General features: G+C 35.4%; 1 protein-coding gene across 1 annotated transcript; it reads right to left on the bottom strand.

The window, feature by feature from the left end:
- Positions 1–9355: 9355 nt before the first annotated feature.
- CRYBB2 (crystallin beta B2) lies at positions 9356–24009 on the bottom strand. The gene is made up of 6 exons (XM_072415416.1): positions 23959–24009; positions 22449–22523; positions 18494–18612; positions 15493–15625; positions 10919–11061; positions 9356–9678 (listed from the first exon to the last, which is right to left on the bottom strand). The coding sequence occupies exons 2-6, from the start codon at positions 22500–22502 to the stop codon at positions 9510–9512; spliced, it is 618 nt and encodes a 205-aa protein (XP_072271517.1). The 5' UTR covers positions 22503–22523; positions 23959–24009; the 3' UTR covers positions 9356–9509.
- Between the last annotated feature and the right edge of the window lie 25 nt (positions 24010–24034).

Below are 24034 nucleotides of genomic sequence, written 5' to 3'. Positions count from 1 at the left end.
CTTTAATCATGGTGCATTAGCGGTACAGGCAATATAAAAGGTAAGAACCAGCCTAGCCAAACTCTCACAAAACACAGTACAATTTAAAAGACTGTAGAATAATTTGTCTGCGGGTCTTATTTGACAGTTCCCTCTCACTTATTATTTGACATCCATCTTTAGCAATGTAATTGCTCACATTGGAACAAATGCACATCTTCCTACAGAGTTACTTTGCTGATGGCTTTGAGTCATAGATAAGTGCAGCAGAGTGTTGTCTACGTGGGCTGAGCTGGAAAAATACAGGGGGGATTCCTTTCCCTTGGGATATTTGGAACCTGTACTCTGCATTTAACATGCTCTAGAACTACTGCATTGAGAATTATGAATAAATACTATACAATTAAAGCAAGCAATGTAGAAGTCTCTGTATGATGACATGCATTCAATCGGCTTGTTATTATAGTGTGGCTCTTAATTAGACCATCAGACTGTGAATATTCCATAATATAGATCACATTCACAAGAAAGTAATATCTCTATATTGTAAATATTATACTCATCATAATTCAGAAGGGAATACAAGCAATGGTATTATGCTAGCACTGTGCTGCTACATTTGATGACCAAGACCCCCCCCCCCCCTATTGTCAGTGTCTATTAGATTGCCATTTTACTCCTGAGAATATACCCCTAAATCTGTAGAAAACATGAAAGGTTAGAAATTGTTGGATTTGTCTTGTTAGTTGCTCCTCACTGGCCCTGATTTATTAAAGCTGGAGAGGATACACGTTCATCAGGTTATCCAGATTACAGTTCCTGAGCATTATCACCAAAGCTTTTTGCATATATATATATATATATATATATATATATATATATATATATATATATATATAATATCTGTGCCCAGGAACTACCTCTATTTTGTGTTGTCAGGAGTGTCCCAATACTTAGGAACTCGTTTGACTTACTTTGAACCTAAAAATCAGTGCTGTTGTTCAAGTTATCAATTCCAGGGCCATCTGATTTACAATCATCGATGAAAGGGGAGCAAACCAAAAGTTCTTACTGGTTAAGTGGCTTTATCTTTTTACTGTCACATTTCTCCTGCCTCAGTAAGCTCCTTGAACTGCAGCTCAACGGACTGTTGCCTTGTGCTGCTTCTACTTTCTCGAGTCTGAGCATTGCTGTACAGTGGCTGGAAAAAGTTGATGCCAAGTTAATTTCCGGAGCTTGAACTGCCTACATTTAAAAATAACTTTAGTTGTGAAATAATGAAAACAGAGCTGTTTTGTTTTATGGCCTTTATGTCTGCCTAGGGTTCGGCTTTATGCATTACAGACATTTCGGATTGGCAGAAAAAAAGGGCAAGGAATGTTGTGGTGGCATTTTAAAGACAAAATTTCTTCCATAGACTGAAGACCTAACTGATATAGTGTTACCTAAGCAGGCAAAACCATACACCCATACGTTATGTTTATGAGGACTGCAAGGTTGTGATGACATTTTCTAAAATTACAAAGAGATGAAGTACGGTTAACTTTTCTTAAACTAGTTTCTTGCTAAAACCAGATCAAATGGGAAATAAATGCTTAAAAAACAAACAGTATAGGCTAGATTAGCTGAGTCTAAAGCTAAATAAACACATGCAATGGTTCTCGTTCGATAATGGGCTCAGGGCCGATATCGAACGAGAATCTGGCATGTGTACAGCATTTGTCATCCAAACGAATGTCCTGGTGGATCCAGGAACGATGGACGACGAACTATCTTAATGGAAGCGAAGGGGGAGAGAGTGCAGCAGGGTGCTGCTTCGTCATTCTCCCCCATTCCTCTCCATAGAGCAGAACAGAGCTGTATGTACAACACTCGTTCGTGTATCGTGCAGTTGTTAGCCGTGAAAGATCCTTTCCAACAACAATTATTGCACGTGTGTACAAAGCCTAAGAACAGATCAAGGTTTTTAACTTCAGGAAAGTTGATGAGTTTGAATGAGTTGAATGTATCCAAACAGATAAATGTAATGTAGGTTTTGTTTGGGGGTTACAGAACAATGGTCTGGATGACTGATTGGCATGTAAGAATCCATGGCCACATAGGGTTTATATACTCTTATTATTTCTATTGGAATATGATTAGCTTTAAGAACATTTTTTTAATAAAAGAGTGGATAGCAGTTTTTTTTCTAGAAATTATGATCAGGAAAATACATCCCTTGGAAAAGCATTTGAGTTAGCAGTGCAGGGGAAGGCTAAATAAGTATCTGTAAGCCAGTGATGAAAACTACTGTTACTAATGGAGAAAAGACTGATATCTAACAAAGAGAAAATTATACTCACATATGTGCAATATACAGTGTTGCAAGATGTTCAAAAGCAAATAATAAAAGAGCTACTAAAACCCAAACAGGTAAACATACTCAAACTGACAAATAAATATACCAGTAGTGAAAAAAAAATACCCAACAAGAGTTGCCCAAGATAATTGGTTGAAGTAAATAACATAAGAAGCAAGGGATGAATTTAGCGGCTAAGAAGAGGTGAGGAAAAAGCCAGACTTAGTAAATATCAGTACAGGTATGCTGGCTGCATTGAGACAGCTGCTGTTGGCCACCATAACCACATTCATCCAGCTGCTAAATTGCAGTGCTACCAGCTGATAAAATGAGGACAATGGTTTTGTTTTACGATGTATATAATTTTTCACTCAGTGAAAGTGGTTGATATCTCAGTGGGCTCAGAAGCTGAAAGTGTCCTAGTTTTGTTTCTTTTTTTATGGTTAATAGTTTCTGAGCTTGATGCTGCAGTTTAAAAGTACACTGCCATAACAGTTGAATTATTTATTGAAATACATTCCAAATTAGATACATTTAAAAACTAACTAATATAGCTAACACTTTATAGATGACATAGAAGTTCTGCTAGAATCTTCAGCATCATTACCATCAACAGTCAGAAATGGTAATGCTTCTGGGTCAAGGAAATATTTTTAGTTTTTGAAAATAATAAAGAGAAATTAGCTGGATATGAGCTCATATGTCTCCATGATTTTAATATTCATAAAAAAAAGTTAACTTCACATTTTTAAAAAACTAAAGCAATTATGTTTGACCTTTATTTTTTATAAGAATCACTGTAAATTGAAGATGTCTCATCTTGTGTTTTTCTCTCTGTTTCCCTTTATTCCTTGTGAAACCCTGGTTCTCGTTGCCAAGCTTGTAAAATTCACTATCTACTTCTTAGACCATCTGTCCCAATGTTTGTTCTTTCACACTACTATGTTTTTCTTCTTCCAAATCTTCCCTAATTGCCCTTCTGTCATCTCTTATGTTACAAAATGTCTCTCAGCTTTACACACAATACAGTCAAGAAATGTTTGTGAAAACTAATTACTGATGCTAGTTATGACTGATCGGTAATATTGTTGGCACTGTCCTAGCAGCATTTCTTTTTTTCCATTTCTGCAATGGAAAAAAGAAGGTAAATGATATGGATATCAGTATATATATTAGGACTTAATACCTATTACTCTTACTCTACAACTAACAAAGTCACTATTAGTGCACCTGGATTGCAGTAAATACAAATTTCTTGATAAGTATAGATGTACCAAACGCTAAACAGGTATGTCAACATAGGCTTGCTGCATAATGATTTATAATAAATAATTATTTAATATTTAAATAATATTATTATAACAATAGGTAAGTCTGGACACAGCTGACCCAATGATGTTTCCATTGGAACACATATGAAGTTACATTTTAAACAAAAACCAGAAAAGTTTTATATTTTAGACTCTTCTAAATAGTCACCTTCTGCTTTAATGACAGGTTTACACACTCTTGACATTCTCAAACCGCAAATTCCAGAATAGCATATGAGGCAATACAACAATATCCTGATGTAATTACTAATAGGAAAATAATGAATTACACTTATTTATTAAAGCAAGTCAAGACTATCCATTATTTGTGAAGTCAGCATTATCTACCAATAAAATAATTCCACCATTGCCAGCATATGTAAATCTTAGTCCTCCTGCTTCAATATTACTCTTGAATCTGATTACTTACACAGTCCATTCCAAGCACAAATAAACTGTATTTTTATATATGCTTATTAATGTGCATTTTAAATGGCATTGCTATTTAGATTATAAAATTCTTTATCACTTTTAAAAATGTATGATTCCATAGTTGTAGCCAATCTGCAAAATTGGTAGCTGATACTAACCTGACATTCTAAAAAAAAGTTTATCCTATGTGAACTAAAGGTACCATGATGCTTTTTTACTTTTTGCTTGCTGTTTTCAGCCATCTTATCTATTTGGGACCTGAAAAAAGCAAATACTGAAACAAACATGGTACTGAAATTACTATATGATTTTGTGAACCTATCCTAGCTATGAACTATGTAGCTTATAAAGTTGATGTGTAAACAAATTTCTGTTTATGTATGATTTACTGGGATAGGTTAACCTTGTAGCAGATAAACTATTTGTCCTAATCTGTACAATACACTTGTACAGCTTTATAAGTGTTTAAAAGTCAAGAGGCCTTTTTCATTAGTGATAATGTTATGTGGATGGATTCTGTATTACTTTGTATGCGGGTTTCAAATCTATGTTTGGTTTTCCTATAGCATGTCTAGTCTTTGTGATGATGATAGTTATATATTTCATGACATTTTATATAATTATCCTAAATGTATTACAAGATACAGCAGATGTCTTTATTTTTATGTTACAGACATCATTAACTGCAATTCATTTAGGTTGCTATCATGCCTGAAAATTGTATTTTTCATCCAGACAGTTTTTGTTATGTGTGTGGTTCCTTTATGAAAAAACAAGAAAAAAAACAAGAAAAAACAACGTTGCCCATTTACCACAGATCTTATGTAGATTTATAAATTGTACTTTGGATGTCCACTTAGCGACCAGGATAAATCTTGTCACCTGCACCAGTTGTTCCAATGGAATGCATGGCTAAATCTAGGAAAAGCAGGGATGCCTGTGCAATCCCGATGATGTGGAGGGAACCAAGTGACCATCCAAACAATTCTATTTTTGCCTTTGGTTGATCAGCATCAAATATTTCTTCCACCACTTCATATCAAGGTGGACTTGATGATCTCATGGGGTTTTCAGTACCTTGTTGAAAAATTTCCAAACACAAGAACTGCAAAAATAAAGGAAAATATATTTATAGGTGCACAGATCAAGTCTGTTTTTCAGGTTTTGAAGATTTTACAACCAGTCTCAGTAGACAAGCTAGAAGCTTTGTAGGCATTCAAGTTGCTTTGGGAAAGCTTCCTAGGTAAGTCTCCATCATACATAGAAGAAGTTCAGAATGTGCTTAATTCATATCACAAACTAAGCTGTTGTATGCTATTGAAAATACACTTCTTGCACTCCCATCTGGAGTTTTTTCCAGAAAATCTCAGCATGGTGACTGCTGAGCAAAAAGATTGTTTTCACCAGGAAATTCAGTCAATGGAGTGTCACTACCAAGGCCTATGGAATAAAAATATTATTATTTTGTTATTATTATTATTATTATTAATATTATTATTATTATTGTTATTATTAATAATAATAATAATACCGTGTTTCCCCGAAAATAAGACCTACCCCGAAAGTAAGACCTAGCACTATTTTGTAAACCTGCCCTAATATAAGACCTACCCCAAAAATAAGACCTAGGAGAAAAAGAAAATTAAAGCATACATACCGGTAAATTAAAAAAGTACTCACCGAGACAGCTCCAGATATCTGATCCTGCATGTGTGTCCTTTATGCTGGCTGCAGCGTGTGTGTCTTTGATGCTGGCTGTAGGGCGTGTCTATTCCTGAGCCAAACTGAAAGTAAAAAGCCTGCACACGTGCCCCCGCGATTCTGAACAAGGAAGCAAGCTGCTGATCCCTGCCCTAACGGAGATCCCTGCACTTAATTACGGGTAAGTGATCAGAAGGGGACAATGGAGTCAATGGAATAGAGTGATCAGAAGGGGACAATTATTTCATAGTGATCAGAAGGGGACAATCATTTCATAGTGATCAGAAGGGGGCAATCATTTCATAGTGATCAGAAGGGGACAGTCATTTCATAGTGATCAGAAGGGGACAGTCAATGGCATAGAGTGATCAGAAGGGGTTAATCAATGGCATAGAGTGATCAGAAGGGGATAATCAATGGCATAGAGTGATCAGAAGGGGAATTTGAACGGCACATGAGTGATCAGAAGGGGACAATCAATGGAACATGAGTGATCATGAGTGACTTTCAACAATAAATGTGTACTGTAGTCTTCTTCATGGAAAAATAAGACATCCCCTGAAAATAAGACCTAGTGTGTTTTTGGGAGCCAAAAAAAATATAAGACAGTGTCAGTGACACAGGAGGAGAGGACCCTGCCCCGAAGAGCTTACAATTTAGGAGGTGGGGGAAGTAACACACAATAGGAGGAGAAATATGTAGTGGTGGGAAGTAGTGATCATTTCAAAAGACATAAGAAGATGGGTAGGCAAGTTTGAAAAAATGGGTTATTAAATGAGCAGAAAGTAGGAGCAAGCTGAATAGGATGTGGAAGACCATTCCAGAGAGTCAGGGCAGCTCTTGAAAAGTCTTGGAGCCGTGTGTGTTATGAGGTTATGAGTGAGGAAGTCATTAGTAGGTCATTGGAGGAGAGAAGTGAGAGGCTAGGGGAGTATTTTGTTCCCCAAGTCAGAAAGGTAAGTGTGATGGGCAACTACTGCTGGATGCTGTACCACGTTAATCCAGACACAGCATACACAAGAAAATTATACTCATCATTTATATATGATTTTGTGGCTATATGACTTTGCACTGAATATTTTGTAACATTTACTTTAGTGGTTCTTTAGTTAACAATAAATGCAAGCACACTGTAAAACAACAATACCCTAAAAAGTTGTCTGGAAATAACAACAGAAAGTTAAGCTAATTTAGAAAAGTGTGTTTGAAAAGTTTGAAGTTGATTTTGGTAAATTGATGTATTGTTGCACATTTGTTTCTAAAATTTAAGTTATTAAATGTAATATATTCCTTTTTTATTAATTTTCATTAACTAATACAGTTTTTTATTATTTATTTACATGACTTGGATAACTCTCATATTTATCTTTATACTATGATTTTTTTTATAGGATATTTTGTACTATATTTTAAAACTTCAAATTTTGATAAATAGCTAGGTAAATCTAACATAAATTGCTGCAATTTGTGAAAGCTCTTAAGATGCAGAAGGAAATATGTACATCAATTAAATGCTTATACATATTTAATACTTTCTACAAGAGCTTTAAACAAAATAGATTGATAATATTTAATAATGCATTGACCTTGCCATATACTTAAAAGCAATTTTATTTATAGGCTCTTCTGTAGTATTTAATATTACACGGTCTTGTCATTTTTTTTTTTGCAGCACAAGATTCTTGGTGCCAGTTCTGTTCTTTCAGATAATGTGAATAACAACAGATTAGAGAATTGTAATGTGGTGCAGGATTCTGGGACACTTGCCACAACACCCATCACATGTAGTGGATGTTTTCCTTCTGCCCTGCGAAACCACTTTTCTCTTGTTCAGTGTAGATGATTGGAGATTATCAGACATTTAAAGTCAATAGAGTGATATCATATTTATCAAACTATTCTAATGACAGGCTGCTTGAGGCCAAAACTCTAGTAAGATTATGACTAGTTTAAAGTCATGAAGCAGCTCAAGAAGACTTCTAAACCTGAGTGCAATCATTGTTTGCTTTTATGGAAGCATATTTTAGAAAAGTGTTATTTGCTATAATTATAGCATTTACAGTGAGCAAAGTAAATAGTACGTACTTGTCATTGACTTGGTGTGCAATATTTTATATACACATTTCCAGCCAGTACAGAATATACATTCATTTCTGTACAATGTATAAAGCAATATCTGTCAATTTATAAATTGCTTTGAAAATATATTATCAGGGCTCAAATTGTACTAGTGGTACCTACCCACTGCTGCCAGCAAAATTCAGATCAGTCCAATTTTGAATTTGTTTGGTATTTATTGGTAATTAGCTCCACTTTGGGTGGTAATAACAAATTAGTCTCCTGCAGTATTTAATAAAACTCTGCGGAGCATTTAGTAGATTTTGTATCAAAGTGTACCTGAACTCAATTCAGACTTTCTGCTTGTTCATTCAGTCCCCAAGCCAGGGAGTGATTCTGTACTAGGGAAACACTCTATCCATCTTTAATGTATAGTGTCACATGCTATCTTCCCTTCCTAAATGGGAAGATGAACCTTTTCACCTTTGACACCTTTTGCAGGTAAGCAAGGTTGACCAATCACCTCTGCTGACCTATGCCCGGGAAAAGGAGGGTGGAGGGTTTAGATCATCACTTCCAGCTCTGCTAATCTCTCCATCCAAGCATCCAGGCATTGTGGAGGTTCTGGACTTCCATGGTGGTGCCACCAGCTCCAGCTTGGGTGACCTAATGTAATGTATGAGTCCTAGGTAATGTGTAAGCACAATTCTTCCCCCTTTTCTCATACAGAACCATCTCCATCCCAGCTACATGTACCACTTTGCCGGGAGGTTCTGAAAGTAGGTGCCCATGTGTAGCTAGTCATAACTGCCTTTGCTGGAGCTGGTAGCAGTAGGTGGTATTGTGTTAGTCATTAGCATAGAACTCCATAGAAAGGTGATTACTTTTTTTGGATAACTAAATATTTTTGCAGATTACAAACTTTGGATAAAGTAAAAATCTGTATCTATCCTTTACACATAAAAATCATCTAATGGTGTCGTTCTTTACACCTCTACTTTGAGAACCTTTTCATTGACCTAGAAATTAGTTGTTTTTGTAAAAGTGGGTTTGTAAAAGTTAGGTTTGATCAGATAGGGACAAATTTAAAAAGACTTATATGTTAAAGTTACTGGTGGTGAATCATTCAATATATATTAAAACATTGACGTGGAAGATCACTTGCTGTGAAGGCCTTTTTATGGCTTTTCCCATAGTGCCATGTGTCCTGAAATCTGAAGATAATTTATCAGTCAGGTTAATGAATTAGGAAGTCTAAATTCTGCATCTTACTGTTTGCTCTTTGCTTTACATAGAATGCCTAAGGTTGGCACTACAGCTAACGTGTTAAGGCCTGTGTCAGCAAGTTTTTGTGTTGCTTTAACTGAGTTTTAAATTCCCATATAAGTCTATGGGTGAAACAGAGTGTAGGTGAAAGGACACTGTAGGGACAGCCCCACTAAACTTTGCATATGCAGGTCATCACTGTCTTTTATATTATATGAAATGTTTTTTTTTTTGTACATTTTTTTACACAAAAAACGCTGGAAGTCACTAGGAGTTTGAAACTCAAAGCTTTTATTAAATTGCTTTAGAAGGTTTAGTCACACAGTGGCATGTGGGATAACCATGCCGCAGGGAAAACAGCAGCAGATCACGTAAAAGCCTTTCGGTATCTCTTTCTCTGCAATGGCCCAAAGAGAGTGTTTCCTTTAGCTGGTAGGGTGGAAGGTTCCCCTCTGGTGCCACTGCATATCACGGATGCGCCTCACAGACTGGATCTGGGGGTGCTGGGCGCCAAATTCTGAGTTGTCCTTATAATCCCCCTTCTCAAACAGGTACTGGTATCCTCTGTAACCTGGGTATTGATAGCCAACCCACCTGCAATTGAACATGACAAACACTGTTTATATAGATGAACTTCAGCTTGCTTTTATTTACCTCTTTTATTATTAGGGAGTACATGGGCAATTCTGGATCATTTTTATTGTGCATGCACTTGTGTAACAGTTGTACAGTAGCCAAAAATGAACACACAAAAAAGTGTATGTTAAAAAAAAGGGAAAAGTATGTTATCTACATTTACTACATTGAATTAGAAGGTAATGAAAGAATTACTTTGTGTCTATCAATGAGTTTATCAGAGACCACTTTGCCCGGTATATGTAACCATATAATGTATAAGTGAGTAATGAATGCTTACATGCCATTACTTTGAACAGAAATGAGGGTATGAAATGCCATATTTATCTTCTAGTGCCTTGTATAGTGATAATTATTCAAATTAAAGCCCTATATACTTGGCTTATTGACCTTTCTGTCTATACTAGCCTTTTGTTATCAAAGAACATGTACTTGTCATCTTCAAAAGCTATTTCTGTCCAGAGTCCATAAACAGATCAATTATCTTAAGATGAAATGTAACATGAAAAACCTAATCCACTTAGGCTGCATAAAGAAGCTTTTATATATGGCTTCACCACGCAAAAAAGAAGTGGCCCTATGGGGTTAGTGAGAAAAAAGATGAAGATGGCTGTATGGGTGATGGTATGATGTGAGTACCGTACTTACAAGGCATAGGTGAAAGATATATTACTGTCCTGGCAGCCGATGTTACATGATCTAAAAGTCTCTGCAGTAAGTGTATGGTCCCATAGTCAAAATGTATTATATAACATGTTAGCACAAATTGTTTCCCTTGCCATTATGCTGTTTCACCAATTATTTGAAATGGGTACAAAGAACACGATCTGTTCTGCTTTATGCTTTCTCCTGCCTCCCTTACAACCACAAAGAGCTAAAGACTTATCTTCGATATTCAGATGTTCCCCCAAGGCCTAATGTATGACATATGTTAACTGCAGCATTTAAACAGCTGTGAGGATCAGATATTTCCCTTCTGTTCTGAATTGCTTTCATGAAAGAAAATAACTACAATTTTCATTTCTGTATGGCAGTCAAATGACTGCAACTGGGCACATTTATCTTTGTGTGTTAAACAAGAACTGTTTTCATTGCCTTTTCCTAAATACTTACCTTTAGTTGGTATCAATGGGCAATACAAACTGTTCTTGTATAACACATCAATAAATAATGCCAGGGGTTGCTCACAAGTACTCACGTTCCACTTTGTACTTTTACAGAAGATACTTTTTCCTGATAGCCGTGAGCATGGAAACTTGGGACATCATCGTCAATTATTTCAATCTTCTTCCCAGTAAAGTTTGGGTTTTCATATAGAACAATTTTATGTTCCTGACTATCCTGTAAAAAAAAAAAAGGTCTTTAAAGACAAATTCTCTATAATTAGTTTTATTCACAGTATGTTTGGAGAGATATTTCTGCCCTCCAAAAAGTGTGATTATGTGTATGTGCAGAAATTAGGTTATGCTTCCTGCTTTAACGTACAAATAATACTAATGAAAAAGGAAATTATATATATATATATATATATATATATATATATATATATATGTGTGTGTGTGTGTGTGTTTTTATCTGTGTAAAGTAATAATTTGCTTGGAGTACAGCTTTAAAAAAAAGGCTTGTAGGTAAAATACAAATTCTAATTGATGACCAGACAATAGTAATTCAATTTGTTACTTTAAAATAAAATACCTGATTGGGACAAAAGTCCACATAACTTGCCTATGTTTTCAGTGCATGTGCAGTGCAACTTTGTACAGGAGAATTATATACCTTTATTCCACCTAATCCATGTTTTGCTTTTACTTTAAGCTTTAATTATAATTCTACACAGCTATTACAATATTTGTTTGTATTATATATTTAGTAATAAGGTGTAATACATGTCTGTGTTTGTCTTCCTGCCTTCCCTGGAACAGTTTTTCTTGTTTAGTCATGGGGAACATTCACTGGTAATGCTGTTAAAGGACTATCCCAGGGTGACGAATTGGGGAGTGTAGAAAACAAAACATTGCTCTAAGCAAGTGGCCTCTCTTCCAATGAAAATTACCAATAAACTTCCAGTAACATACTGTGTGCCCATCATCAGTTTTAGCGTATTCATAGATGTGATTTAACAGTTGACTCATCTGCCATTTCTAAAATAACTATATATACAGTGTCTGGTCTGCATGAAGTCATATCATTTATCACTTGTCATTTTTTTGCAATTTCCTAAATCATGTGACAGATTTAAATAGGAATATTTCAGAGAATAAAGAATGGGAAAAACATCATTCACTTGAGTTGGGTAATATGACCTTGCATTTATGGTCTCCTGTATCACTGTTTATATCTGTCTGTCATTTGGAATCCCTATTTATTGTACAGCGCTGCATAATATGTTGGTGCTATATAAATACTATTTATAATAATAATAGATACTGTAAACTAGCACCTGTTGGAGGGGGGGGCAAAAAAAAGGCAGGTTAAAAAACATTTCCTAGTTAATTTAAGATAACACGATTTTTCCTTTTTTTCTTCTGTAATTGTATCCGCAGACATGAGATGAAAATGACTCTGTCCAGCTGAATTAGATGATAGTTCTCATATCTGTAGGCACCAGAAGATGCCTTGATAAAACCCTGACTGATCAAAGTAAGGGGAGATATTCATCAGTAATGCTGGTCATTTTAAGTCAATTGGTTTTTGTCTCAAAATGCTTTTTCATTAGGCTGATAAGCTGAGCTAGAAGTGTCTGGCAATGGCAGCATTACCTTTCTCTATGTAACATGGAGAGTTGCCTCTTCCTACAGTCCCTTCATAAACAAAACCAGTAGCCTCCTTTTATCTCTTTTTAGCAGAGGTTCTATTAATGTATTAAGTCTGATTTATCTAAGTTCTCCGAGACTCAAGACTCTTAAGAAAACCTGGGTGACCCAGCAAGCCTGTAATGGTTTTCCTAAAAATGATTTGCTATAATTAAAAAAGAAAATGTCTGCACCAAAGTGCACCTTCATACATGCGTACTATAGCATCATGATCTGGTAAATAGAGCTTTTACTATGTGCTATGGGAAGTTCTGCACACTGGACTTATCAATTCAGCTTCCCCATAGCCATTTGTGTTTAAAATGGAAATTAGTAACCTTTTATGGCAATCATTTTCATATTACATTAAGATATCACGTACAGTATGTTTTATTTTTTTAAATGTTGTCCTTGAATTAAATGTGAATTCCAAAAGAATCATCCGCAATGTTTTTTAAAGCGGTGTCTAACCATTTATAGAGGAACCTTTAACATGTACTGTATGTGAATGCTGACAGCAATGCTTTAAAGTAACAGACAAATAAACACAGTGAATAATAATATTCAGCTAGTTGTAAGAGCTCATCTGGACAATGGGGAAGTGTGCATCCAGGGACAATAACACACAATATTCAGGATTGAACAATAGTTTAAGTGTAGTGCACTACAAACAAGACTCAATGGCCTAGAAGAATGTACTGTTGTTCTAATATTGGCTTTGCACTTTAGCTGATGGTTAATAAAAGAGTGCTGCATTCAGTCATCTTTAGAAACAACAATATTCCACTATAAAGTTCTAAAACATGCCAAACCATTAAAAAGACAAACAAGTTTATGTAGTAAGAGAAACAAGAATGTGCACATTGAAGTAACACAGAGCAACTGTCTGGATTTTTATACACAATAGCTAATTTTAGCTTTGGATTGCACGGGGAAAGGTTAGAATCACTGTCTGGAATTTATTGCTACCCTTGTTGGAGTTCACTGTTTTAGCGATGACAGATTCATATGCTCGCACTATAATAATGCATGTTATGTGTATTAATGTGCTGCGGTGCTATTCATTCTGAATGGTACCCCTAGCAACCTTGCCAATGCACAATAGCATAGAGTAATACCCCACCATTTGTGGTGGGTGTCCATTTTGCCGTGTTATGTTAAAATATTGGTTTTGATAGAATGAATACTTGAAGTTAATGCTTGTGAGTTTTTAACAATGCACGCTGGTCCTAATTAATTTTTTTAATAGAAGAGGAAAAAGTTAGATTCAAAAATGTAGTTGCTATCTATAAACTTTTGGAGCCCAGCAGATCTCAGGTTCACATAAAGTAAGATGAAAGCTCTTTTTATAAAAACAGGAAATCAGACTTTCCCTCAAACATTCCCTTGTGGGAAACTTCAAGATCTATGTGTTTCAATAGCAGTATTTGATTCTTACCAGGGAATGTTTGAGGGAATATTAGAGTCCCCATTTTATAAGTATAGCCTTTATGTTGTCATTGCTAACTGACTTATATATTTAATTGTTTTGGGCTACTTCATAAAATAAAAATGCATTGTTCATTAAAGAATATTGATGTATTTCAAAGAACATTTATGTGTTGTTATGTACAGGGCAAGTAGTGATTATTATTTGCTATTTTTTCCCAGCCACAGAATATAGGTTTCTGATAATATTAGTGCAGTACTAGGTTACCTAAATTGGAAAAATGAGCATTAGGCCAAATAGTGCCTAGATGTATTTCTAGATAGCACCAGGGCAACTTTTTTGGGGGAAGTAGAGAAGGAATAAAAGCCATATCAGGTTATATTAACCATCTGCATCCTTTCAGCCCTTCCAGCCTAACCATTTGGTTTACTTCCAGTCTTGGAGATACAACTGGATATATAAGTAAAGATCCACAAAGTATTGTGAATTCCCATCTTAGACAGCTGTCTCTAGCAGAATAGTGACCCTCGGCTCTTGCTTTCATGACAACTCTAAGGAGGAGATTCAACCTATGTTCTGTCTTAGGGATAACATTCACCTTGAATATTATAGAGGAAACTCTCCCTAGAAGGAATGCAGACAACAATAATAACTCCCTAGAGGGTCTACCTCCTTATACAATTTATTAAAAACTAATTAAAAAATTATTTTAGGAAAGTTTGTGTTTTAGAATTGTTGGGGAAGGACATGTATTTACAGTAAGGAAGTGTATGGGTTGGGACATGTATTTACAGTCAGGAAACCTGTAATTAAAACATTAGGGTCACTGTAGACCTGCATTGGGAAATGACTTTACTTGCTACATGCCTGCTGTGGATTAGTTAAGAAAGTTAACAAAGCTAGCCTACATGTTTCTCCCATGTCAAGTGTACTTAAAGTGGAACTAAATTTACTAAAATTCTAATTTTAGGTTTGTATGATCAGGAAGGTCATTGTTGCAGAAAGGGACAGGCGATACCCCTTCTGAAATAATGTGCCTTACCTGCCTGATGTCTCTGAGTTTTGGGCAAAAAGTTGAGCTGCATGCGCAGTATCAGCTTTGGTTGCCAGAAAAACTCAGCAAAGCTGGCTTCCCTTGTATGTGCAGACATGAGTTATAGGGGAGAGTTATGTCATCCTGGCACTGCCTATCAAGTTGGCCAAAGATTGTCTGGAAGAGGAAAAAGCGAAGGTTAATGTTGATGCCCAGCTCCGGATCACAGACCAGAGAGTCAGCCTAATTTAGCTCTAAAAATTCTTGTTGTCTGAATGTGTTTGACTTCTATAATTCTGAATCGATGACCCAGAACAAGCATGCAGCAAGTCAAAGTCAGAGAAAAGACAGAATTATTATTCCCATACTAGTTCTAGGTCAGTGCCAGTTGGCTTTTTCAGTATGAGAGGTAAACAGCTGGAGCCTGTGTATATCATGCAAAGCAGGATTTAATGAATGTGTCATTTCTGCATAAACTTAATTTATTATATCAGGAAATGTCGAAGTTTTGTTCTTACCACTTTAATTGGTCTCAGAGAGGAGATGCTGTCGCTTTTTCGGCTGTTAGTCCAGGAGTCCCAGCGAGGATATTCTCCCTTCTCAAAGACAAATTGTTCTCCCTTGCAGTTTTGTTGTTCGTATCCTACCCAGCTGTGGAAAAGAAGAAACATTACATTTCTGGATAGTAGTGCCAGCCAGGCCTAGGTAATTTAAGATTACTGCTGAATATTTAATACCTATTCTGAAATATTTGGTTATTTAGGTCAACAGAGACCTGGCTAAAATGTAATTTCCTAAAACAATACTAAGGCAAGAAGGCTTTGCTTCTTGTCTAATTTAAACAAAACTGGCCACAAGATTAGTTGCCACCACTCAAACATCACAGTCAAGAAATTAAGAGAATGGGACTCTGGATGGAACTGTCCCCATATTGAAATAAATAAAAACTGATTTGCAAAAGGAGTAATGGATGTTCATTTAACTAGACAGATGTTCATTTCCGAGTATGGATGTTCACCTACCTTGATACATAATCAATTGCACAAGGGAAATGGAAAACAAACAGAATTATTGGCTGAAAGTTTTCACCTCCAAAATGCATGCTAAATTTATAAAACTCCATACCTTCCCAGCGGTATTTGTAAAAATGTGGTATACAGGTTAACCACTACTTTTTAGGATGTACACCATTTATATTTTTATTGGCAATCATTATGTCATTATGAACATTATAGTTCTTTGCAGGATTTTTGTCAGAAGCATAATACACTCGTCAGATACTAGCCTTGAACCAATAATTGAACAAGAATCATCTAATGTGTGAATGTAGCAAAAATAGTGAGCACGGGACTGCACTCCTATAGTAAATGGCAAGGGACACAACATAGATTTCTACATCGCTCCTTCTCACTGTATATTTTATTTTAAAGTAAATCGGGAGCAATGAGTCTCAGCTTCATATCTGCTCTAACATAATTCTGTAATGCAGAGAGTCGGGTAAAAGTTACACATGCATTATATTTTTGTTTTCCCTTATTAGCTTATGAAAACAGCTTATGATATTAATATGGAGCTAATAGTAGTAGTTGGTCACATTTAACTTGTTCTGTACTTTTGCAGAAGTTTATAGCTTACTCAGACCTTTTCTTTATATCTAATGCTTGTCAGAACCATAACCCAGCATTTATAGCCACATGGGTAACTCCCATTAATTGAAACAAAATGAAGTGTGTCAATGCAAATGCTAATTGTCCAAGATTATTATGTGTACTGTAAAAGTTTGTGGAAAGATTGTGTTCCATTTTCATATATAAATGCCAGGAAGTCTGAAACAGCTGATATTCCTTTGATTTTCATGGTTGAAGGTGTAAATTGCTGACAAACCACCAGGTTAGAAATGTTAAAACACCATTATTTGTAGGTGACAGATAGATTTAAGCTCCCTATTGTGACCTAGATGGCCTCTTTTAAGCTTTTTGCAAACCAGTTGTTTTCTTTGTCAACCTCAAATGTATTGTGTAGGAACTGCTGAGTCCTGTCCTGCAAAGTTCACCCTATTATGTTGGTCATCTGTTTGTTGATATGTTGTTTTGTCCACTCAATATAAACAGCATATACTTAGTTATTTTGCTTTTATGTTTGTGTTCTGTTTTTTCTTTTGTACTGGATGTACCGGCTACTGTTTTAGTGTATTGCTAGGCAAAATGCAAGGATGCAATGTTTTCTTTGCTCAGAGTTTTTCTCACATTCCAGCTACATAAAGGATGACTACATTATATTACACCATGTGTTTGGTGTCTCCATTCTTTTCAACACTTCTGTGTTTATGCTTGACTTTGCGAATGTTTAAAATAATTACAATCTGGTTACCCATTGCCTTTCAAAGAATTTCTCAGATGTCATTGACCTTTGCTTTAGACACGGTTAATTGTTTTCATTTCAGCCTGATGTTACAGAGTTCTAATAAACCTTTAGATTGTGTTCCAGTTGGTGGTTGGAGTCAAAGCAGATACCGGTTTGCTACCTCCATCTATCAAACATAAAACTCAATCCAAAAAAGGTAATGTGTTATTTTTTGTATCTCCCAGTGCAAACTTTGTTTTATCCACTGAGCGTATGTGTTCACTGGGATCATGAAGTTCAGATGTTCTTATCTTTGACCCAGTTGTCATCCACATACCTGAATCAATGACTTCACGTTGCTCCCTGAATGAGTTGAATGCTTTCCCTATTTAATGCCTCCTTTTACAGGTTGGCTATAATGAGAGATACTGGGGATCCTTTTGAACTGGCATGTTTCTGTCTAATTATGTGGGGTTGAAACAAAGACTCAACTGGGAACATTCTCGGTCTGGCTTAGAGTTCTGTTTGGCATTCAAGAGTCTTTACTCATACTCATGTTTCTTTTCAGCCTCAATAGCCTGGTATACAAGTAATAATGATGTGACATAATTGGACACTACTGCTGCTTCTGGCTCTTACATCAATCTATGTGCCTTGTTGAAAAGGTTTTTTAGAGTTCTGAATACTGTGTACTCTATTGTTAACTAGGTTGGTAGGATAGTAGCCAGATACTAAGTGATGTCATATGTGACAGAGTTCATTCTGCTTGTTTAGGATCTTGTAACATCTTTACCACAGCAATTTAAAACACAATTCACACCTTCCACCATGCAAATCAATGGGTTAATACCTGTTATGGACCTCTTGTCACCAAATGATTGGGTTAGGTATTTAGAAAATGGCTCTAAAAAAGAGAGTGGCTATAAATGCCAGGGTATGTTCGTGACTTAGTGGCTTAGATAAGCCATGAATGTCCTTTAAAGTAAATGAGTTTGAGCTCTACTGTAGCTGTGCCACCTGTTAAATTTAATGTTATTTAAAAAAAAATAGTTGCTAGTCAAAATATATTTTCTGTGCAATATTATCTTGAATGCAGATTTCTATAGGTAAACATAGTCCTTAATGTCATAGGATACAATTATGTTATATACTGCAGTAAAATGCTCTAATACATACGGTCCAGAGTGTACGAGGATAGAGCCAACTTTCTCCATACCAGCCTCTTTTAGGTTGGTACAGGGTCCACTGAGTTCATGACAGCGGCCTTGGAAGTTTTCTTGCTCAAAGAGCACAATCTGAAAGTTGAAACATTTTAATGTTCTTAGAAATCATACATTTTGTAAAACGCTGTTTAAAATGTAAGCTTAGTCACCCAACACTCCTTCCTGATCAGTGCTATTACTAAAAATCATACTAGATCCTACCATGAATAAAACACTTCCCCATCTGCTTAAAGCTGGTAAGTATTTGAACGCCTTTGTTCCACATTTCACTCAAGAGGATAGGGAATTTGGAAATATATATTTGGTAAAAAAATACCAACAAGAGTAAGCATGGGTTTAACCTAGCCAAAAAAACACTTCTACCATTAGACACCATGGGCTTGTGTCCATGGGAAATATAGGCAAAGATGACGTTTTTGCTCATATAGCTATTAACCACACATTTTTATCCTATCATCACCACACAACTTCAATATCTTAATAAAAAAAAAAACAACACAATGTTCTAAGCTTGTTAGGAACCAATAAACATGTAAATGGCCTGTATAGAGGTGGCCATGGCTGAGTGAGGTTCTTGTGGGTACCAAAGATCAAATGCCTACAGGTTTCAGTGCTGCAAAAGTGACCCTATAACATAATTTATTATTATAGGGTCTTTGTCATCTTCAAATCACCATAATTCCACCACTGAGAGCTGTTTTCATGGAAGATAAGCCTGCTACATTATAGGTGTTAACACAAGTTTTATATTACATGAACATTTTATAGTATAATACTGTGCTCTTGGGTACCATGGCAGAGCTTCAGTTGCTATACTTTTGTCTTTGTAAACTAATTAGAATTAGCCTGGCTTTCATTAACAGGTAGGCTGAAAAACCACCTTGCACACACAAACATATGCGATAAGGCCAAGCCTTGTACTAATCTACAAAAATTAATAAATGTCTCCTAGAAGAAAGAAATCTGCAAACCAATCAAGAGGAATGCCAGAATCATTCATGTCTCTTTAATGTTATCAGATTGACTCTTTATGGTTGCCAGGCTTGCTGTTTCTAACATAAATATAAATGCATTATTGGGATTAATGTGCATTATCTCTACATAGACAAATTTGGTGTTTGTTAATTTATTCAAGGAAAACACAGAAGGTCACATTGTTATACGTATGGATTTAGAAAGTTGTTAGTAACAAACTTAAAAGCAGAAAGCCATTATTATTGTTGTGACTAAATACATTTATATTATGTAACTGAATAAATTATCAGGTCACCAGTTTTCTTTGTGTTGCAATACTACTACTGATCTGTCTCTGATGTGAATGATGGCAAAGTTGGCACCTTACTATTAGCAGAATTATCTGCTATATTGTCATCACATGGCCAGCTTTAGATTTTCTGTATTACTGTAAGATTCAACTTTTTTTGTTTGTAATCAATTCCTCAGTTGTTAATATCATACAGCATCGAAATGAGTGAATTTATAAACTTGAACCTCTACAAGCACATAAATAAATGAAAAAAAACATACACTGCCGATATCAAAACCACCACATATGTAGATAGGTAAACTGCACTTACATTCACCTTCTAGAGGAGTGATTATATTAACCACTTCAGATAGTTTAGAGAAGGTGTCATAGAATGAGCATGAATGTGAGGGATGAATGTGTGGGTTTTAAAGGGACATTGTCACTTTGCCCAAAACAGGCAGAATAAGTGTCCTTTCAAAAAACCAGCAATTGTTTTACATTCCCCTTCAATTCCCTGTGTTCTGGCAGTGCAGGTAATAACGCAGCAGTTCTGATCCGACATTGGTACATGTCTCACAGGAGCTGTTCCCTGTCTCAGAGGTCAAATGATACAAATTTACAGTAAAAGAGCACAGATATGTTTCCTACTGCTGATCATGTCACAGCAAACACCATTGTAAGCACTGACTATTGACTGTATAATAAGTGTTAAGGGGCTCCAGGTTGGGATCCAAGGAAATACAACATGTGCTCAATTTTATGTCAATAATAAACACAGCAGCATACTGATTACTTTTATGATATTTTCCTGAACTTGAAACACACAGATTGAACAAGGCGCCTAAGCAGTATGTTTTTATTCTTTTTTCACAAATCTCCTTCTATTAAACTACTACCGTATGTAACAAAATAATGAATATCTTTATATTGCAAAGCAGATAAATGTTTTATTCGGGATTGTTCAGTTTTTGCCTTTATCACGTCTTTTACGCAGACTATTCTTTAATCATAAATATACAATAATAAGCGGTAGCCCTATTGCCATTTCTGGTGATTCTACCCTACAAAACACAATGACATTTTTTAGCATTAAATGTGAGTAAGGTAAACAAATGACCACACTATCCTTTCTTCTAGAACTGATGAATGTTGCGAGGTCTGGAAAAATCTGCTAACAGCATCCAGTTATAGTAGGAGCTGGCAAAAACTGAAATATCGCTCACTACCTAAAACTATGCATACTTACCTACACAGTGTTTCTCAACCATTTTAACATGGGGGAGGGGGACCCCTTGATATAACTTTCAGGTCTTCAGGGAACCCCTGTTATATTTATTATATCTACAGCTCACTGTACGTTAGTGTGGTGGTCAGTAGGAAGAATGCTTCTCACATTACTGGCTATTCAGAACAATGTCACTGTCATTGGTATCTCTGAAACTGGCCTGAGAGGCACAAATTGCTCACTGCTCAAGGAACCCCCAGCAACCTCCAGAGGAACCGAGGCTGAGAAACACTTCTTTATTCTATGGAGAACTGCTCGTACAAGGTTTAGAGTGTAGACTTTGACTCCATACAGTAATGAGACCATACAAAGTACACAGGAATCCTTTAGATGTTAGTTTGCTGTAGAAAGATCCCTAAAATATTATTGTGATTGGTTGATATGGGTTATGGTTTTCTTTGTTGGGAACCTTCTAAGCATGTTCAGTTTCCTGAGTTAACACAAACAGAACATGTAAAATAAAGCTATAAGCTTATGGTTATGGCATAGAAATCGTCCGCATGCAGCCACCTATAAATGCATACACCTTTGATATTGTGGTTTACAATGGTGTTTACAACCAATACAATGCTGTAAGTAGTATCTGATAATGATGGATCTGCCTTGGTGGTTGACCAACACCTGCCAACCGCCTGTCAATGATAAAAACACTCTCCTTCATTCAAGTAATGGAGAATAGGGAAAGTGGTAAATTATTGGTTGGTGGACTGTTAAATGCCCAGTAACTGTGCCTTCTACATATAGAAAAGCACTCATCTGAAATCTTTCAAAGAAACCAGCATATTTACACTAAACCATACTGTGAAATATGAAGCATGGCATCATTGTGGTCATATGGTGTTTGTTATAGAAAGCAATATAAAAACTTTAACAGAGCAGGTGTTAGTATGTTGTCAGTGGTAGTGCTAGTACAACCAATACTACTGTACCAGATGGCCTGATTAAAATGACAGGGCCCCATAAAATCGCAATTGTGTCTATCCAGTAGAGACAAATTGTCTATGACAAGTAGGCACCTAATTTTGCTGGGATTCCCTGTCATTTCCTATGTGTGTTTCTGGTAATGATTAACAAACAGACAAACACATAAACAATGAAAATTTACCTGCAGTGAATAGATTTTGTTCTTTTTAGGTTTGTCTAGTGTTAGGGTTAGCATTTTATGAAATGGTAAATTTAAAGGACCAGTCCAATTTGCAGTAAAAGTATAATGTTGGTATTAATGTTATATAAAATAATAGGTCTTAGTGCAGTATTAACTTCTATTTCCCAAATAAACACATAACTTAGTTCTGTTCACATTGCACAAGCAAACTGGTACTTCTTCCTATCATATAATGTAATATGGAAATTTCAATTTCTGTTTTCACTTACCTTTGAGCTAGGTTGCTGTTGTTTAGTGGCAGGGGATTGATGGTCAGATGCCATTGTTACTCTGATATTTGGTTCCTGGAAAAACAAAACATGACAACATGATCAAAATTGTATTCGAATGTATTATTTATTGACACCCCGCACCAAGATCAACTGCTTTACTTTTTACCTAATTTTTTTCTCTGATTTATTATTTTTTAGTATTTATGAATGACTAGATACTTTTAATCTACAAATCTCTGTACATAACACAAGAAAAATATGGAATAGCAAGCATTTAAACATGTGAAAGTCATGTCAAAGATTAGGTAACAGCAAAATCTGAAACATCAACAATATACTTATAGCACAATATTCTCACTAGAAATATCTTTTTCTTTAAATGGGCTCCATATTTTTCATATATGCATATAATAGTTTATTTAAGCATTCTTCTATTCATGTGTATTTTATTGTACCAGTGACCCATTCTTTAAATAATCTTGTTAAAAATAAAAAATCTAGACGAGTAAGGAATGGATTATTTTTTTCCGAAGGAAAATATATATTTCAATAATTGTGTGCTCCTTAGTTTTATCCCTATTATGCAATGTTAACCAATTTATGGTATTACTAATAAAGTTTTAAGTGTGAAAAAAAGTTTAAAAATCTCTGCACAATATTTTTTAATGTCTTCTATGTTTCATACATGACGCTGTAAGATAGCAAGCAAATTAGGACATAGGGGACATAAAAAGACTCCCGTAATAGTTTTTATTTGATTTCATTTTATATTTTTAACCCTGTAACAATGTATTAGTGGTCATACTGAGTATATCATAACTACAATTTTTTATAAAGTTTTTTACATTTGCTGCACAAGGTTAAACTGCGCTTCAGAGCTACTCATTGCATTTCACAAAAACAGTACCAATGGAATTTACAATACACAACAAACATAAATTTCCCTACCATTGTGAAATAGGAAAGCACACATTAAATGTTTTGATGACTATGAAATATACATTAATATCTATGCTGATTTGTTTGTTTTAAATATTCAAACAATTCCAAACTAGATAAATGAAATGAAATAGAAAGTATTAGTTTCTATATCTTTTTTACTTTTTCTACTAGTGTCAGTATGTATGACATAATTCCAACCACCACTATTTATTATGAAGTTTTTAATTACTACTGATAATATCATTGCTGCCTCAGAAGCAGACAGTTTATTTATTACCTAATTTTTAAATTGTTCACATTCTACATTCTACAAATTGTAAATTACAAAATTAAACAATGGATCATAAACCGTTACTTACAAACTTACTTTAGTGACTTTTTAAAATAAATTCAATTTTCTTTGTAATTTTATGATGGATTGGAATTCTAAAAAAATAGATCTCTGCCTGGGTCAGAAACCATGCATAACTTTTTCTTCTTAAATATTTAACTTGTATGTTGCTTTCCTTGATAACACTCAGATCAGAGCCAAAAGAGTAAAATCCAAGAAGTAAGCAGATCTTACCCGTATGCCAGTACCCGCTTGTTCCAGTAAAGGGGCCTACTGCACCGGGTCACATTTATACTGGACGTAGACAGGA

Source organism: Pyxicephalus adspersus, chromosome 6, assembly GCF_032062135.1.
Source record: "Pyxicephalus adspersus chromosome 6, UCB_Pads_2.0, whole genome shotgun sequence".
Taxonomy (NCBI): Eukaryota; Metazoa; Chordata; class Amphibia; order Anura; family Pyxicephalidae; genus Pyxicephalus; species Pyxicephalus adspersus.
Note: the sequence above shows the minus strand (reverse complement) of the source record. Positions and strands in the feature narration are given on the sequence as shown.

Excerpts from the sequence above, each read along its gene's own strand:
- CRYBB2 (XM_072415416.1), bottom strand. The coding sequence starts at position 22,502 with ATGGCATCTGACCATCAATCCCCTGCCACTAAACAACAGCAACCTAGC. Across the intron at positions 18,613-22,448 it reads AACAGCAACCTAGCTCAAAG|ATTGTGCTCTTTGAGCAAGA; the intron begins GTAAGTGAAAAC and ends TTCAACTTTCAG. Across the intron at positions 15,626-18,493 it reads ATCCTCGTACACTCTGGACC|CTGGGTAGGATACGAACAAC; the intron begins GTATGTATTAGA and ends TCTTTTCCACAG.